This window comes from Seriola dumerili, unplaced genomic scaffold, assembly GCF_002260705.1.
Source record: "Seriola dumerili isolate Sdu_G_001 unplaced genomic scaffold, Sdu_1.0 BDQW01000040.1, whole genome shotgun sequence".
In the NCBI taxonomy this organism is placed as follows: domain Eukaryota; kingdom Metazoa; phylum Chordata; class Actinopteri; order Carangiformes; family Carangidae; genus Seriola; species Seriola dumerili.
In genome coordinates, this window is record NW_019174295.1 from 4,239,582 (window position 1) to 4,257,658 (window position 18,077).

At 39.5% G+C, this 18,077-nt stretch overlaps 3 protein-coding genes and 1 long non-coding RNA gene across 4 annotated transcripts; 3 read left to right on the forward strand and 1 right to left on the reverse strand.

Annotated features, from left to right (window-relative positions):
- Positions 1 to 126: 126 nt before the first annotated feature.
- asl (argininosuccinate lyase) lies at positions 127 to 6,727 on the reverse strand. The gene is made up of 16 exons (XM_022739014.1): positions 6,604 to 6,727; positions 6,194 to 6,388; positions 5,358 to 5,441; positions 4,388 to 4,444; positions 4,166 to 4,263; positions 3,976 to 4,053; positions 3,771 to 3,848; positions 3,631 to 3,683; positions 2,877 to 2,939; positions 2,641 to 2,755; positions 2,275 to 2,359; positions 2,004 to 2,063; positions 1,814 to 1,897; positions 1,330 to 1,410; positions 713 to 819; positions 127 to 527 (listed from the first exon to the last, which is right to left on the reverse strand). The coding sequence occupies exons 1-16, from the start codon at positions 6,616 to 6,618 to the stop codon at positions 383 to 385; spliced, it is 1,398 nt and encodes a 465-aa protein (XP_022594735.1). The 5' UTR covers positions 6,619 to 6,727; the 3' UTR covers positions 127 to 382.
- Positions 6,728 to 8,461: 1,734 nt separating this feature from the next.
- Positions 8,462 to 9,416, forward strand: LOC111217194. Its single transcript, XR_002664950.1, has 3 exons — positions 8,462 to 8,549; positions 8,796 to 8,858; positions 9,169 to 9,416. It is a non-coding gene; the product is annotated as an uncharacterized LOC111217194 (long non-coding RNA).
- Positions 9,417 to 9,482: 66 nt separating this feature from the next.
- LOC111217196 (protein FAM111A-like) lies at positions 9,483 to 11,595 on the forward strand. Its single transcript, XM_022738959.1, has one exon. It carries the CDS (start codon positions 9,496 to 9,498, stop codon positions 11,068 to 11,070), a length of 1,575 nt encoding a protein of 524 aa, XP_022594680.1. The 5' UTR covers positions 9,483 to 9,495; the 3' UTR covers positions 11,071 to 11,595.
- Positions 11,596 to 12,153: 558 nt separating this feature from the next.
- On the forward strand, positions 12,154 to 16,738 carry crcp (CGRP receptor component). Its single transcript, XM_022738890.1, has 7 exons — positions 12,154 to 12,213; positions 12,389 to 12,500; positions 13,084 to 13,120; positions 13,231 to 13,329; positions 13,446 to 13,540; positions 13,674 to 13,731; positions 15,694 to 16,738. The coding sequence occupies exons 2-7, from the start codon at positions 12,493 to 12,495 to the stop codon at positions 15,838 to 15,840; spliced, it is 444 nt and encodes a 147-aa protein (XP_022594611.1). The 5' UTR covers positions 12,154 to 12,213; positions 12,389 to 12,492; the 3' UTR covers positions 15,841 to 16,738.
- Positions 16,739 to 18,077: the final 1,339 nt, after the last annotated feature.

Sequence of the window (18,077 nt, forward strand, 5' to 3'; positions counted from 1 at the left end):
TAACTCTGGAGCAGACGCATAATGTTTTGAGCTTTTCTGTGGCATTAAACAGCGCCATCCTGTGTCTGTGTGGGTTGAACACAAAACAATACCTGATGGAAGTCATGATGGATCAAGCTTCAAAAACACAGTTTGACCACCGTTTATTTATTTCTGTCACCTACTTTACACTGGTCAGGTCTTTTGTAACAGATGTAACTTCGTCCATGTAACATGTTGTATATGAAAGTACAAAGAAGAGAGGAGAATGTTTTAAAGGCAACATGGTTTCCAAGCTATTAATATGTCATTTTGACCTAAGTCTGACATTTCATACTGATCTAATATCTGAATTGTGGCAGTAAACTTGATTCAAATGTTTTAAGGTGAAACTGGGTCGAGGTCACTGCGCCTGTTTCTTAAGCCAGTCCCTCAGGTGTTCCACCTGTGCGGTGACGCTACTCTTGGCTGTTCCTCCAGGGGCGCTGTACTGCTCCACACTGCTCCTGTAGTCCCACACCGAGGATACATCACTTCCAAACAGAGGGCTAAATGACGGGGCAGGTACAGGGACGAGGACGCAGAGGAGGAGAGAGAAAAATTGGAGAAAATCGATGTGACAAAAATGGCTGGAGGGGGAAAATACTGTGCGTAGAAACTAAAACTAATCCTGCTCAAAGAACGTTTGCAGGGTTTTAGGTTGTGGTTGTGTGTGTAACAGAGAGACAGTCACCTAACAGCACTCAGGTCTTCCGCAGTGAGTTGATTCAGGGCGATATTTTTGGATTCAGCCATGAACACAGCCTGACCAGAGGCACCATGGGCCTCTCTGAATGGCATCTGTAACACAGAACAACACAGGGTTACACACAAAAACCACAAAAATAGTTTTAGCTATTTTCATGATCACACCTGTGCCACGTGGAAATTACTTTTCCACCCATCTGTTTTCTCTCCTATCGCTGTATATTCACTGTGTGGGGAGGGTAAAACATGTTGAATGTTTAAAGGTGACAATGGAAGATACAGAGCTGATATTATTCAGAGATGGGTCAGTTTTGAGGTTATTCTAAATTATAACAATCCGCTTCACTTTACTTAACAATCAAGATTAATTAATATTCAGTGGAAAAGGTCATCTTCAACATTTGATGAGGATTTACCAGAGTTACATATGAGCTGCTGCCACTGATAAACTCATCTTACAGCCTCTTAACAATATTCAGATTTGCTGGAAATCTGCTGATTATATTTCTGAAGTGATTTTCTTTGTAATTATTTCCAGAAAAAAAACAAAACAATTTGCACACGGTTTGGATGGTCATATCATCTACAGCATGAACTACTCACCCCCTTCCTCACAAGGTAGTAGGCCAGATCAGTGGCCAACATGTCAGGACTGAGCGCCGCTTCCATCACTCTCTGGTTGATCTGAAACAAAATCATTGTCGGTTTGTCTTTTCAAAGGCTGGGGAGTCTACAACAGTGTAGCCTGACATTGTAACTGAATCAACATCAGTTTAACCAATTAAAACTTTCTCGTCTTTTAAAGTTTGTTTAAAAAAATGCCCATACAAGATAGTGCAGATGGACATAGTTTACTTTAGGTGTGTGTTCAGGTGTGGAGGGGTTGATCTGGGAAAGCAGCACATATTGAATGTACTGCCTTCCTTTGTGCAAGCTTTCTATATTGTGTACTCTCTGAAAACAGATTAAGAGACAGTAGGTTTCTGGTTTAAAATGTGAACGTTATCAACAACCACATTGTATCCGTGAGACCAAGCAGTGTGATTTTTGTTTTCAAAAATAATTAACCGTGATTTAAATCTCTGACCTGCAGAGTTGACATGACTCCAGTTGTCACCTGCAGCACAGCGTGAACAGTATCGTAGCAGTCAAACATGGCCTCTTTATCCTCCTGAAGAAGGACGGCAAATACAAAGACAGCATGACAAAAAAAAAGTTAGAGAGAAAATGTCCGGAGGAAAAAAAAAAGTTCTTCCCATGAAGTGACAATGTCGTACCTGCAGGTCTTTGTTGTAGGTGCTGGGCAAGCCCTTCAGTGTCATCATGAACCCAGCACACTGAAATACAACAAAGTCAAAACTTAAGTTTGATGAAAAAACTACATACAGACTACAGAAGAGTGAGTCAAAGGTCAAAGTGTGAGTGTGCTGGTCTTAGCCACTCAGCTACAAGTGGTACTGCTCTCGAGACACCTGATGTTCTAGCAATGAGATCTCGTCAATGAACAGGTAAGTGTATAATTTAACAGAAGTCTATCTTCAGTCTTACTCTGCCAAAGACTCGACCTGCTTTGCTCCTGATCAGCTCCAGACTGTCGGCGTTCTTCTTCTGGGGCATCAGACTGCTGCCTGTGCTACACACACACACACACACACACACACACACACACACACACACACACACACACACACACAAAGGTGAGAGGGAACATGGGAAACATGGACGAGTGGAGGTAAACACAAGAAATGACCGGGCTTTAATGAAACGTAAAGTTCACAGCAGTAACACCAGCTATGACCTGATTTAAGACACTTTATTTACTATGTGTTAATGAATTGCTGCAGTGCACACATGGAGCTTTGTACGATAATGATGAAGTGTAATTTAGCGGAACACAATAAAACACAAACTGACCTGTAGGCGTCGGACAGTGTGATGAAGGAGAACTCTTTTGTGCTGTACAGCATCAGGTCCTCAGCCATCTTACTGAGGTGCGTCAAACACAACGAAGCCCAGAACAAGAACTCCACTGAAGGAACACACACGGAGCAAACACAAGCGCGTACAGACAGAGGCGATTTAATTTTAATGTAGTTTGATTGTTCATATCCATTTATGTATGACATCTGGCTGATGTGTGGTTTACGTACCAACAAAGTCTCTTTGGCCCGTGGCATCCATACTGTTGAGGCTGATGCCATCAAACGCCAACTCTGCAGATCCAGAGGAGGAGAAATGTAGTTTTTAAACCTGCAACAATTGGGTTTTTCATGGCCACTTGGGAGCAGAAGAAACAAGTTGTGAACATAGCATCGACATATCACTGTTGAAGTCGTTATGGTTAACTTGTTACCGAGAGTTATGTATTTACACATCCAGCTGTTACTCGGGGTTGTGTTTCTGTCCGCATGACAAAATGTCTTCACTGTGATCTCCACCAACTCTTGAGGGCAATATCTGTCTCTTAAGCTGCCAAATGCTCCAGTACGTTCACCAGCTAGTCAGTCCGTCTGCTGCTCGGTGCTGAGCAGGTAGTGTACAGCGGCCTTGTAGAGATTTAACGCACTCTCACTGCTCTCATAGGGCCAAACATCCCTATAAGAGCGGTGAGGGTGAACCAAAACTGTACACTTACAGACCGCACAGCTGAACAGTGATCTGAAACTCACCGTAAAGCTCCTTAGAGTTGCGAGGAACAGCAAATGCCGGTGATAATTCTGCAGTACCCTGCACATGGCCATCATCTGATATATTGTTGTTGTAAAATATCAGTTATAGCCTCTTTAAAAATACATATTTCATAAATACACGAGACACAGGTGAAAGATAACTATGACACAAGTTCTCAGAAGCACAGAAACAAGAAAACAGTCTGGTTATTTTTTTAAAGCAAAGGGGACTAACCTTTCCGGAGTAGCTCCCTGTCGATGTCAAATGGTGTTCCAGCAATGGCACCACTGAAAACAACATGAAGCATTCTTATTAACCGATCATGTCTGTGTGTGAAAATCTGTGTCAGACAGTAATTGTGTGTAGCAGCGTACCTGCCGAGAGGTAAAACATTAACTCTTTTCTTGATCTCCTGAAGCCGTTCCACGTCTCTTCTCAGAGCAACCACATGACTGAGGGGTGATTCACGCGGCGAGTGTGGGGAAAGAGAAACACGAGACTGATGTAAACAACACGTCCTGTAATATGAAAGGTGGGAGACATGCAAAGTGCAGTATGTTTTGCTTTGTAAAATGTCACCTTAGAATCCAGTGGCTCCATCTTATTGGCTGAGCTCTTTGCATGTGGGTGTAACCAGGAAATAGGACGTCAATTTCCCTGAGGTTCAGAGAGAAGTGACAGGAGACACCACAGGGAAACTTTACTAAAAGCACAGTTACAAGTTGGTACAGCATGTGTGGTTGTGTGTGCCAGTGTGTATTCAGCTTACGCCGCTGCCCGCTCCACCATGGTCGATATCAGCTGCAGGGAATTTTCTGTGAGGGTTGAGATGGCTTCTCGCAGCCACAGCCTCATGTCAGTCACCACCTGATGAACCAAAACACACACAGCAAGGTCTCACAATACTTAATTAACTTGTTCCTACTTTGAAGTAATAAACAAGCTGCAAGTCCAAATTGTAATACATTACAGTTTTGATCGTGTGACAAACCTGGTCGTTTCTGCTCCTACCAGTGTGCAGCTTCCCTGCAGGTGCACCAATCAGCTCCTGAGAAAACAGGAAGTCAAAGGAGTATGACATCTCTGACCGCAGTCATCACCTAGCCTTCAAGTCTAAAGGAAAACACTGTGTTTTTAGCCCAAAACTGAAAGAATAAAAACTGTAAAATGATCAGTTTCTGGCAGATAGATGCTGACTGTGATGTTGACATTTAATAGATCAGGCTGGTATATTCTTTTTCTTCTTTATTGTAAACAAATCCCATGAAAAGACCGAAAGCAACGATGTGTAAGTCAGTCTCTCAATACTTTCCAACTTCCCTTCCATGTCTGTGGTATTCAGAAATGTGGAAATACAGTTTTTGTTTTAAAGGCTAAGTAAAGTGCCTAACACAGGTGGACACTGTAGGAAACACTAGTAAACAGGGCATTTGTTGGGAACTATTTTCAGCAGTGGAATAATACACATTAGGTTTTATTTACACCATCAGGATGGTGTATATAGTATTGGCTTGAAATAAATTAGAGTATCATTATCTGACCATCCAAACATGCCAGACTAAGCTGACATCTACTAACATGTATTGTCTGTGCAGCCAAAGCCTGATATGTCTCCATTGTTGTCCTATTGAAAACACATCAATGAGCGACACTGTGGCATTGCTCTGATGCACCGGTTGTCGTGTTCTTTGATAACATGAATACATTTCATTTTTACGCACCAGAATCTAAAATCTACTTTGAATTATGCTTCCAGATAATTACATAACCCCCATTAATTACACACTGGGTCTGTCTTGTTTTCAGAGCCCTGGCCATCATTGTACTCACAAAGCTTATTGCTGACATCTGGGAATGCAGCAACATCACTAAAAAGACATCAGACAGGCACCACTTTCCTTACCTGACTTCAGTATAGTACAGCGTAACTGTAGTACAATGTTACCGTAACTGAGCCCCACCTTTAGCCTGCGCTCATTGGCAGTATGAATGTCCTCATCTCCAGCTTTGAGAACAAAAGCACCTTTAGACCACTCTTCAGAAATCTGGAAACACAAATAGCACATTTTCACTTAATACTAGCCTGATGACTAAGAAGAGCGGTCCTGTTGTTTCACTATTTGAACCACTGAATAATTCGGAGATGTAGGGTGAGATTCAGAACTGTAGAACTGATAAATCTTAATATATACAGGAAAATGTTTGTAGGAACCTGTTTGTCTGAGATCTGTAAATAAACAGCTGTTCTTATGTATGATAAATATGCATCCCCTGACGTCTGGAGAACATACGTGTTGATCTTTCTATCACATTATCTACACAGTCAGTGTTTAAGTTGTATTGATTACCTAATGACAGCTGCATTGCACAAAGCAAAACATCAGGTTAGAGAGGGCACCCTGAAAACCGACCTGACTATGTGGGTGAAAGAATTACTGCAGCTGTTTTGCAGCTGACACCTGTCACATGATGATACTATTGTTCACCACACACTCAGCAGAGTACAGAGGAATCCTGCGCAATGGCACATTTTCAGCTGTCATCTATTAACCTGAATCTACACTGAAGGGCAGACAGAAACACACACACGCCATCCAGCAGGAGTGCATGCCCTTGCATTAATCATAAAGCTGCAAATGTGTCAGCTTGGACCTGTGATGTGGTTGTCTGATGAACTTTCTCAGTCTATTTTCCCTGAATCTGAGTCCAGCTCTGTGTGTGTGTGTGTGTGTGTGTGTGTGTGTGTGTGTGTGTGTGTGTGTGTGTGTGTGTGAGAGAGAGAGAGATAAGAGTTAACCTGATCCATCCCGTGTAAAATCTGGTTCATCTCATCCCTGGTGACCAGCTTTGCCGTCTCCAGAGCTTTCACATAAGCCTTGCTCCCTCGGATGTCAGCATCCCACATCCTCTGGTCATAAGCGATGGATGCATTGAACTTCTCCATGATGGGATCAGTGTCTCCCACGAAACGACCTCCCCAAAGTTTACTTCCCTGATGAGACAGAGGAGCAAAATAAATGCGTGCATCGCTACGTTAGGATCAGCTAAAACGTATCTAGCAGAAGTAATACAGCGTTGAGCAGTTCACTGTGGAGAACAGATCTCAGTGTGACGGTTTGTTTTGTTACCGTCCAGCTGGGCGTTAAAACAACAACAACACGTGAATGGCGGTGGTCAGGGAGCCTAAAGATAAACAGTTAACCTTACCTCTGTACCGGCCATATTTATCGACGGTGTGTGTCAGTAGCAGTTTTGTCTGGAGAAATGTTTTGGCTGAGGTGCAGTTAAATGTCAACGGACCGGCCATGCAGCAAGAAGGGAACGAGGCAGTCTCTGCTGAAGCCGCTGGTGTCACTTTAAAACACGTCACGAAGACGTTACATCTACAGCGGCGTATCCACAACATTTTGACCGGGGTGGCCAAGAGCCAGTGAGGGGTGGCCATGTCATGCTGATACAAATGTGTAAATACAGATTAGGAAAATGTCTTATTATTTAGCTTTGTTAGGAAATTATTCTGGAATTTGATTTTTTTTGGTTTAAAAAGCCGCACATAGTTTTTTTTTTAATTAGTGGAGTGTTAAATTAATTTGACCTTGACCTTGTCAGTATTTCGTATTTAATGTGACGATAAAACAGCAAAACAAAAGGCTAATTGCTGGTTGGTTTGCAGTCAGACTAGCAAGCTAGTACTGTTTAGTTTATCTACATTTAGCTGCTGCTATTGATAGATAAAGTTTTCACACACTTAGAGGCAAAGTAGACATATAGATTTAAATGACCTAAACCATTTTTCTGTCCTTGTGTTTTGAGTTTTGGCTTGACTGTTTGCCATTAAAAATTATTTGCATTGACAAATTAAAATAATGGGGCCCTGGACACAGACATATGGGCAGCTGTAGACCACAAACTCCTGACAATACATGATGATTTATCAAATTTATATTCCTGCCAAATACCACATAGACTACATACATTTAATCTAAATTTTTATTGTAGTAAAAAATATGAATTATGCTATACATGCAACAGATTGATAAGGACATTTCCCACCTGAAAGCAGCTAAAACTGTGCATTTATTTTCCTCTTTGCATATTCCTTTTTATTTTTAACATATAATATGATATACTAATTTGTTCTTTCGTTGTCTTTTAATGTACCTATTTGACACATATGTTTACCTAAATGTTGTCTGTATGATTGTGCCATAAAAAAAGTTGCTTTAAAAATCATGGGTGGAGGGCATGTATGTATTATATGAAGTGTTAAACTGTAGCTCTCTTTATACATCCATGGTGGAGACAGGAGGGTGAAAAACAGGCATGTAGAACAACTTCATAAGATAATGGCTCTGCTCCACACTCCAATATAGCGGCTGGCGGTAATGCATCGTAACGCTGATTTCCACCCGCCATAAAACGGAAAAGAGAAGAAGAAGAAAAGGCGGAAGCGGAAGAAAAAGAAAAATACGAAAAAAAGGCGCGCGCTGCACAACAGGACCAACCGTCGCTGGCTGTAAATGTTTGTGTTGAGTTTTTGGTAAGTTATACGTTACTATGCAGTATGTGTAAGCAAGAAATGAATAACAATAAATAAAGAATAAGGTGTTTACTGAATTGTACACAAGTCGGTGTTTTCCCGCGGTTAATCACAAGTACGCTTTCGGTTTTCCCCACACTGGACATTACAGACAGCCATGTTAGGAAAAGGGAAAGCTTTAAATTGGTGCTAGCTTAACTTTATCAACAGCAAGACAACATAGCCGAAGCTATTATGCTTGCAGGCATATATATTATTTTGTAGGTTCCCGTTTTTTCTTACAGTTGATCGTTAACTTTCGTTTTGTATCATTAGACTGGGAGGAATATCCGTGTTCATTCAACAGTAAGATTTTTGCACATACGTGCTATGCATGAAATGGCACCTTACATTTGTTGATTTTATTGTGAATCACAACAAATGTCATACTGATATGAATATACTAAATTGTGATTTCTTGTGTACTGTAAGCTAGTGGAGATTAATCACATTTTTCTTCCTGTAGGTAAACACCTCCTATCAGGACTATTAAAATTAATCAGGAAACCTCACTTTAAATATGGAACCTAAGTTGAAGACTGAAACTGATGGACCAATGGACAAAACTGTCGAGGTACTGATTTTCTCTCTTGTGATGAAATATCTTGTCAGCTTAAGTTGTTTCATAGAAATGTATATAACCTTTACCACAACATTTATTATTATTATTATTATTATTTACTTATTGACATGAGTTTGGTCATTTAATCTAGCTCTGTATCTCTTATCAAGGAAACAAATAGAAAATATAAAAATAACAGTAACATGTCAAGAATTGTAAGCATGCATTTCATAATATATTTCTGTCAATTATCTCAAGAATAATACAGACGACCACAATGGGGAGAGCCATCAACTTCGTAATTTGCAACTTGTTGCAAAGGTTTGTCATGTTTTATTTTATATGTGTATTGGCAAATGAAAACTATACATAAAATAGATGACAGAGACTTATTTTTCTTTTGTAATAGTTAAATTTAGCATTTGTGGCACAATTTCTTGTTTTTTGTTGGATGGTTTCTTTAATTTTCAAAGAACATGATAAATCTTGATTTATTATGTTGTGAGTATGTGTTTTCGTTTTACTTCTGCCTTGTTTTTGAGATGGCATGACAAGTTTGGTATTTCTTTAATGGAATAAAAGTTGTTTTACTGTAAGTGAATTAAATGAGACTTAATGTTTTTATTTCTAGGGAGAGGAGTCACATGCAACACATTCTTTTAAGTGGGGCTCAACTGGCAAGACATCCACATCTGTTACCTGCAACAAAGCAGGAACTGTTGAGGACTCGCTGAAAAGAAGTTCGCAGTTTAGAGAATTAGCAAAAAAGAACAATGACAAAGAGCTTGTTGTTGTTGCAGATGGTAGAGCTATCAGTTCACACTGTCCATGCAGCTTAATTAAAGATAAATGTTTAACTGTCAGTTATGTTAAAACTAAAAAGGTGGACAAGCCAAAGCAAATTGGTAGCAGTGGATCTGTTCGTCCACGTAGAAAGGCGTCATCTTGTGAGCTTGTGATGTTTCATGTTCTGACAATAGGAGGTAAAAATGTTATGAAAATCATGAGAACCCTAGAACTAAAAACAATCGTTCAGGAAATTACTGTTTATGCATACAAAGGTGAAAAGGTGAAGCAAGCTCTCAAAAGAGATGGTCGATTTCAGAAAACTGTATTCAACAAGAACTGTGCACTCTCTCACACAAGCACTCACGTGACCACAGAAATGTCCAATCTCGTTGATCATCTTGATGGTAACAGTTACAGGATCATACTGCTCAATAAATCTAATCCACCAGACAGTCAGCCAGGCAGTCTGGATGATGCTTACATGATGCCAAATGAGTCTCAGAGATCTGAATCTGATGAAAACCAAGATCCTTCACAGCAGACTACCACAAGCGAGTCAGTGAAGAACAAATTCCCTAAACAGGAACCAAATCTAAATGGCAATACAGCACCAGAAGAAATAATACGTGAAATACCCCACTCAGCGGTGATGCAGAATCACTTGTCTTCACAGTTTAATCGTGTGGTGAAAGGGAGGAAAACTGTTTCTAAGCTTTCTCGTGTGCAGAATCTCTTGCGGGTGGAGTTTGGGCAGAATGTTCAGACGTGCACAGAAGTTAAAACGATGAAGAAATTGATGGATTTTAGTAATTCTGTTTGTCATGTGAGAATAAATGGGAGCCCAGTCGGAAGTGGCTTTCTCCTATTTGACAAGTTCGTCCTCACAAACGGCCATGTAATCAAAGACATTTATAATGATAATAGGCAGCTTAATGGGGAGATCACTGTCCATTTCTCTTATGAAAGTCTAGACCCGATGGAGAAAGGACAAGAGTCAGGAGTAGTGAAGGTGGAAGAGGTCGCTGGCTTTGAATATTGTCCCGATGTGTCAGAGCACATGTATGACTGGGCTCTGTTAAGGCTCAGTGCTGATCAGACACTGCCCAATGGTCTGTTAAAACACTTTGGATTCCTTCCCCAAAGCGGTGGAGTTTGCATCATTGGGCATCCTTATGGTGGTGTGAAAAAAATAGATCCATGTGTGATTATTCCACCTGATAACCGTAACCAGGTTGTGGAGAAGAGTTACCATGAAAATCAAGGGCACATTCAGTTAGTTACTCGTCAGTTCTTTGATGGAGTGGCAGGGTATGTTCAACGTAACAGTGAGGTTCTAACTTACCAGTCTTGTTTTTATCATGGCTCATCTGGCTCGCCTGTCTTTGATAAGTACTGTAGAGTTGTTGCAATGCATTCAGGGGGATTTACCTACCCCGATGCAAGAGGTGACACAAAGAGTGTAATAGAGTTTGGCTATCGTTTGTCTGACACTATTGAACACATCATTGTCCAGCTGGTGGAAAGAGGAAGGCTTGATGTGTTGAAGGCCTACCTCGCTTACAGTTATCCGCACCAACAGGACATGATGAGCAGTGTGAAGAAACTGGTTGAGAGCAGAAACTTCCCAGCATTTAGAAATACAGTCAAAAACACAGAGGCCACAAATGATGAGAGTTTGAAGATGTTTTTTGATTTCTTCTCTCAGAAAGAGGAACCTGTCCCGATGGACATTAGTGACGTGTAAACAGACACTGTTAGCTACTGACAGGAAGATACAGTCACAGCAGTTTCAGCAGAGAGCAACAATAGCTTTCATGTCTCTTTTCATACCGGTATATCTGGATATTTTTGTTGTTAAACACCTACAGCATGCAGGGATTGGTGGAGGGATCTGATACAAAACTTAAATAGCTACAATAACTTTTTGGATAAAGGGAGCTATGTTTTCTCATAGTAATTTTTAGCCAGACATTGGTAACTTTAAATGCTTGTTTTTGTTGATGCTGTACTTTTCATGTAAAAAAAAAAAAAGTGATTATGGTATCTTATTTTTTAAACTGTCATTATGAGCCACAAAAATCCATCATTATCTAAATTCTTCCACTTGTACTGTATCGTTGGACTTCAAGATTTTGATTTAATTTTTGTTTTTGTTTTTACATTTAACAATATTAGAGTTATACTGGATATTGTATTTGGTTATGCTGTATGTTGATTGCTGTTTTGAATTTCTTGAAGTGAGAATTTCAAGGGATCTCATCTGGTTAAAATTAGGTCTTTTTTTTCTATTTTATTACTCTGTAAGAAATCAATAATGATGACTGTCTGATGTTCAATAAAGTATATTTTTTCATGTTTGGATTTTTGGTCTGTTTTTTATATATTCATTTCTTTTATACATAAAATTACAAATCTATGAATGAGAGGTTAAATGAAGCAAACAAGCAATCACAACTGTCAAAAAATGCCCAAAATAAATTACTTGGCTCTGTTTGTAAAGCTCAAAACAATCCTTGCTTTTCTCTTCTTGAAACCAATAGTAATTGCATATGATATTATGTGATATTATACCTATAGCTAAATGGACAGGGGTGGCACTAGTCCTTTAATTACACCATCACCATGTGTACTGACACGTGGAAATGTTCTTGGAACAGTGAACAACCGTCACCTGTCACACCTTGAAATACATGATTTCTTTCTTCCTGGTTCTTGGTTTGTGTTTTCCTGCAGTGAGTCGGATTGAACGCTGGGTGGAGATATTTTGACAGGTTGCTGCTTTCCATCCTTAGCTTCCACAATGTCATGTCTTTCCTCTGCTCCACATTTTTACAAATCCCAAAGTTGCCTGAAACAAGGAGAAGGCAGCACTAACCAAACATAACAGGTGAGTGTTGGACTGATTTTGGCGATTCAAAAAATACCAAATGAAGGTGGGTCATAAGCGGTCGGACACAAACAAATCTACATAAAATAATGGCGATAGACAAAGATTTTATTTATTCATTCATTCATTCATTCATTCATTCATTCATTCGTTCATTTTTCTCTCAAACAAAAAGAAGAAGAAAAAGACGCCAGTTGATGCAGACGGAACGTTTGCCTTGGACTACATTTTCTACCCGGACACTTTTGGAGAACCGACTAAAAGCGAGAGCCTGGCGAAATGGAAGTGTAAGATATTTGTTTATTGATTTTTAAATCGTATGTGTTTACAACGAGTTCATTTATCGACAGCTATATACTATTAGTTTTAGCTGTAGACAAATATTGCAGTTACAAAGGTAAAATAACTTCGACTTCAGCTTGAGGGAAACAGGAGTGTAACGACACAACTGCCGTTAGACACATTTTAAAATCTCTCTGGAATCGAAACGTCTAGAAACTTAAAATATGAATGGGCATGGATGCCCCCGTGTGTTTACTTTCATAGGAGTATGTATGGTCAGGTACACACTGAGCTGCTGTGTTTTCAGTGATATACATAAATAATACACTCAATGTAAAATTTAAGAGAATTTTCAAATTTGGCTTGGTGAAATATTAGGTAATCGATTAGTCATCGACAGGAAATGAACTTAAGTAAATTACAAACAAAATACTTGGGTTTTACTTTTTTCTACTTACTTTTTCTCTGTCACTGTGCTGAGTATTGACATAAACATTGAGTATTTATGGGTTTTGTACTATTGATTGAATGATCAAAATTGGTAAGAAATAAGCTTTTGTGCTTAAAAATGTATTTTCTTCTTTTCAGGAAAAATTCTAACTCTGCTATGCTCAGTAACTATGAGGTAAGTTCATGTGTTTGCTCTCACTGTCTCACTGTGTTTTGCACTGTCCAGTCGAGAGATGAAAATACTTGGAGTGTCGCTTCAGATTTGTCTTTCTATGTTTTTCTCAGGTGTTCAAACTCCTGACAGACCTGAAGGAACAGAGGAAGGACAGCGGGAAGAACAAGCACAGCACCGGGCAGCAAAACTTAAACACCATCATGTATGAGGTCGGCTCACGTCCTCTCCCTCTCTTCACTGCCTTGAACTCGCTCTGTGCGCCTGTTGTTTCACACTTGCACTGTTACAAAAGCATGCCTACAGTTTTCTCTGCATCTCCACACAGACGCTGAAGTACCTGTCGAAGACGCCCTGCAGCAGACAGAGTCCAGAGATCGTCAAAGAGTTCCTCACCACCATGATGCCTCACAAACTCACAAAGTCAGTAAGATCTGACAGATGCATAGATTTCATGTTTTCATTTGGTATTTACAAAGAACAAGATACACAGCATTTTTAAAACATCTGTAAAACATATACACACTGATGATATTCTCCCCGCTAATGTCATCAGGGCTGAGAAACTGCAGCTACTGAACCACCGGCCGCAGACAGCAGTGGAAATTCAGCTTGTGAGTGTTTTGCTTTTTACTGTCATCAATTATTATTATTACATGTTGTACTTTACCTGTTTGTATCTCTCTTATTCACTACTGGTGACTTCCATGATTGTTTTACACAATTACTGTGGCAGAAACAAGCAAAACTGCCATATACTAAGACTCACCTAAAGGATAAATCTGGTGATATTCTTTTTGTTTTCTTTTTGTCAACATATCCTACAATAAGTCTAAAACCAACAATGAACTGAGCCGCAATGTTGCACTAGGTGACATTTTTCTTCATTACGATGAACATGGGCGGTGTAGTTTTATTATGAGTCTATTCCATATATTTAGGAAATACTCATAAGAGCACCTAATGTGTATTAATCCACAGCTGAAAATAGTTCCCAACAAATGTACTATTTACTCCTGGTTGAGTAAAGTTTGCTAAAAACTACAAAAATGAAACAATATGTTTTGATCTGTTTTTGAAGATTTCAGTCTTCAGAGTGAAGAAATGTGCTTGGGGAGTGCCACGGACAGGATAGGGAAGTACTAGAAATGAACCAGGAAACTCTTAGATTTCTGTTTTTTTCATAGGAATGTTTGACAGTTAGGAAACATGGAATAACACAAGACTTGTATATATATAATAAATCTATTTAGTTACAGCTCCATAGGCAAAGTAGTGCAGAGTCATTTTTGACATGTACTGTTCTGCGCATGGCTCCATTTATTCCATTAGAATAGGTCACTCATTAGTGTCACATTTAAAATGTATGAATCTGTGTCACTGATTGTATCATGGAGATACAACTTAACATGCACAGCTCCTACTCTCAAGCCATACATCACCAGAATCATGAATAGACTGTCAAGTCATCTCAGACTGGCAGGGTTGGTAAACACATCGATTCAACAGAGTTTAGGTTCCTGTTTTTAGGTCACCTCCTGCTGAATTTGCCAACATCTAAGTTATGAAGCCACACATTTGTGCTGTCAGTAGTAGTTTGTTTGTTTCTCTGGCACAGCGAAATGTTTGAGTAATGATTAATGGAAACAACAGTCTCAACTCAAGCTCCATGTAGTAGCTGTTCTAGTGCTTTTCACCATATCACATGATTTTCATCAGCAGATGGAGTTTGACAGATGTCATGAAAATTTCAAATTTTTCTTGGCCCTTGAGGAACTTCTTGTCCATGTTGGAAATTTGACCATGTACTGTTCCATGACAAGTGGCAAATTCCCTCTGCTGCAAAAAAAAATTATGTGACATGACTGAGAGCTCCAGAACAGCTGCTTAAAGGAGGGTGAGGTGAGATTGTTTTGTCGACTGCAGATCAATTGATTAAACACATGAAAGGTGAGACAAGTTCATGTGCATAGCATCTTACTGCATGCGTCACGCTACCAAAGTGCTTTACAGAAGGCAATGAAATGCATCAGAACAAACAGTTAAAGTTAAAGCTGAAACAACATCATTTAGCTATCATCACCTTTTAAGTTACTATGGCAAAGTTGTTACCAAACTGTTGCTTATTTACACCTCCAGAACCTGGTGAATCTAAGTCCAGTATACACTCACTTTTAGCTCTGTTTTTGTCTAATTTCTGAGGAAAATATCTGTGTCTCCAGCTGCTAAATGCTCCACTGTGTTCACCAACTAGTTGCTAACTGTGTCTGTGTGCTGTTTCGTGCTGAGCAGGTAGTGTACTTTGGGTTTTTAGAGCTCTTCCACTTAAAAACGCACAATGAGAGTGGTGACAGTTCGCCAAAACAAGAGAGATGTGGAGCCAGAGAGCTAAACAATGAGCAGAAACTTCAAAAAGTTGCATAAAGCCACAGAGAGCTGTAGATTCAGGTGATAGTTCTCTGCAGGTTCATCACTACAAGTGACACTTTTCACATTGTTATTTGATGTATTATTGTTATAAAACTATCAATTAAAGCCCTAGTAAATATGGTATTTAATTTTGTGTTTGTTTTCAGATGGTAGAAGAGAGTGAGGAGCGTTTATCGGAGGAGCAGATTGAGGAGCTCATCCAGACAGTCGCAGACATCCTACCCGGTGACCCTGAGCAGGAAAACGCAGCTCCAGCAGAAGCAGAGATGGACGAAGGCGGTGAGCAGTCGTGACCCAGTGACAGGCCAGTAATGACCCACAGATGAAGAACAAAATTGTTACAGAAGTGGACTAGTTGCTTTTACCTGAGCCGTTTTGCATCACTGCTTGAACTGAACAACATGCTGACAGAAAAAGGATGCACAATGGCTGCCTGGCCGTGGCTGAGAGGACCTCATTACTGGAAGAAAACAAGCATGCTAGGATTTACATTTATGTTTGTAGATACAGTTGGATTCAGATCAAACATGCGCACACCTTCATAAGTACAGGTTTTTGAACAGTGAGTCACTTGTTTTGCATCTGAGTCGTCTAATTTGTATTTCACATCAGATAATGTTCATGCAGAGACAGTCTGCTATTAACCTGTTATGTTTTTGGTTTCTGACTTAATGTTAGTCACCAGTTTCTACCATGGTGATTTATGATTTCCAAAGCTGTAATATATTTCAGTAATGCAATTAAACTTGCATTGGTCAGACAGTATTATTAGAGTGGCTGTGTAACACAAAGAGAGACTGTAAGAACCAACATTGTTGTCTCTTATTCATGTGTTCAAAGTGTTATCTTTTTCAAAACGTGCTGACCCTTTTTCCTGTGTAACAAAATGAAAATTAACTGCTGAAATGTCGCTTTTTGTCACTTTGAATGACACAGTCAGCGGTTAACACGTTGTCATTTCATAAAAGGCTGCAGACGTTCTCTGTTTGTCACAAAAATTAACATATGAAATAGGGACTTCTGGTTCTTTTGTGGTGCAGTGTGACGGACTGTGAAGTACTGGTGCTAAATTATGACTATGATCTGAAACTGCAGAAAACATCTTCAGTGTCTCTTTTCTCTGCGCCATACAGTAGTAACGAACATCCTAATGACCAATGTCCATGTCGATTAAATTGAAATTAAAATTTAGACTAATTGATCACAGTTTAATTGGTAGCAAAGCGACGTTGTAAACAATGTCATATTGGTTTGCTGAGTGTGGCTTACATCAGCAGTTATAGCACCAGCATTCTTTACTTGCATGTACCTGTGCCGACTGTGGTTACGTGTTGCTCTAGTTGAGTGCTTATATGGCAGTTTATTGTGACACAGCCTACATACAATCTTACTTGCATTTTCTAGATCAAACTACAAACCACTTTGGTTTTACAAGGTGTCATGTGTCCCACTTTCTGCCATCTGCTGGGGTTAGTTACTTAGTTTGCCTGTGTTGTATATTAAAAACACATCAGTAATTAGTTTAAATGATTAGCGATGGTAGCAATGTTTAATCGTTTAGTCGACTAATTGCGTACATCCCTATTTTGATTATTAGTCGTTCCATTTGCTGTAAATTTAGTTATTCTAGGAGCTTGTCTTAGATTTATAGTAGTAATCACTCGTGGTAGGAATTAGTTAAACATCCTGACATAAAAGTATTGTAGTTCATTTAGTTAAAAAAACATTGTGTTCCACACAGCTAGGTTTCTGTTGCACATGCACACTGATACATAAACCCACAAACCCCTCAGCTGCAGGCCCTGGATCAGCTGGTTGTTTCTTTGCTGGGATGTTGTAAAGTAGCAGAGGAAGGATGTGCTGGTTAGACTCGTATTTTTCTGTTATAGGTTTCCTGTTTCTTTATTACATAAGTTTCACTGTACTTACTTGGTACCTTTACAGGACAAGATACAGAGAGTGAATGTCATGGACAATGATTCTGTTCCAGCCAAAAGTGACTCCTGGCCATTGGTTGAGTTTGGAAGTGAACACATGAGGGAAACATCTCTTAAACCATATGACAGAGTAAATGCCCAGCGTTCTCCAGTCTGAAAATTGCACAGACTATAAACTGTAACGTACTAAAGATATTTTTCCCACATACTGATCCAGATATTCATACGTTTCTATGTGACCTAACTATTAACATCAAGATACAGGCCTTGTGTGAAAATTGCAACCGCAGTTTTGTAATACTGAAATGAGTAGTTTAACTTTGGTGATTTAGCTTCAATGTTCTCATTTTCATAACTTTTTGGCAGACTGAGTCACTAAATTTTAGTTTCCTCATTGTGCAACATTTGATAAGAATGTCATCACTGCTTACTTAACAGGGCCCCACAGAGAGGAGAAACACAGGTGAAGGACTTCTCTGTGCAAATTCAGTGTGTAGCTGCTTGTCAGACCTAATCTATAGATCAGAAATGGGATAAATTTGCAGTTTTTGCCAATCAATCTGCACTAAATACCCCTTTTTGACAATGTAAAA

Coding starts and splice junctions, on each gene's coding strand:
- asl (XM_022739014.1), bottom strand. Junction 4,054..4,165: donor ATGGTGGAGCGGGCAGCGGC/GTAAGCTGAATA, acceptor TCTGAACCTCAG/GGAAATTGACGTCCTATTTC. Junction 2,756..2,876: donor GGGCCAAAGAGACTTTGTTG/GTACGTAAACCA, acceptor GTGTTCCTTCAG/TGGAGTTCTTGTTCTGGGCT.
- LOC111217196 (XM_022738959.1), top strand. CDS start 9,496: ATGTTTCATGTTCTGACAATAGGAGGTAAAAATGTTATGAAAATCATG.
- crcp (XM_022738890.1), top strand. Junction 13,330..13,445: donor TAAACACCATCATGTATGAG/GTCGGCTCACGT, acceptor ATCTCCACACAG/ACGCTGAAGTACCTGTCGAA. Junction 13,732..15,693: donor CAGCAGTGGAAATTCAGCTT/GTGAGTGTTTTG, acceptor GTTTGTTTTCAG/ATGGTAGAAGAGAGTGAGGA.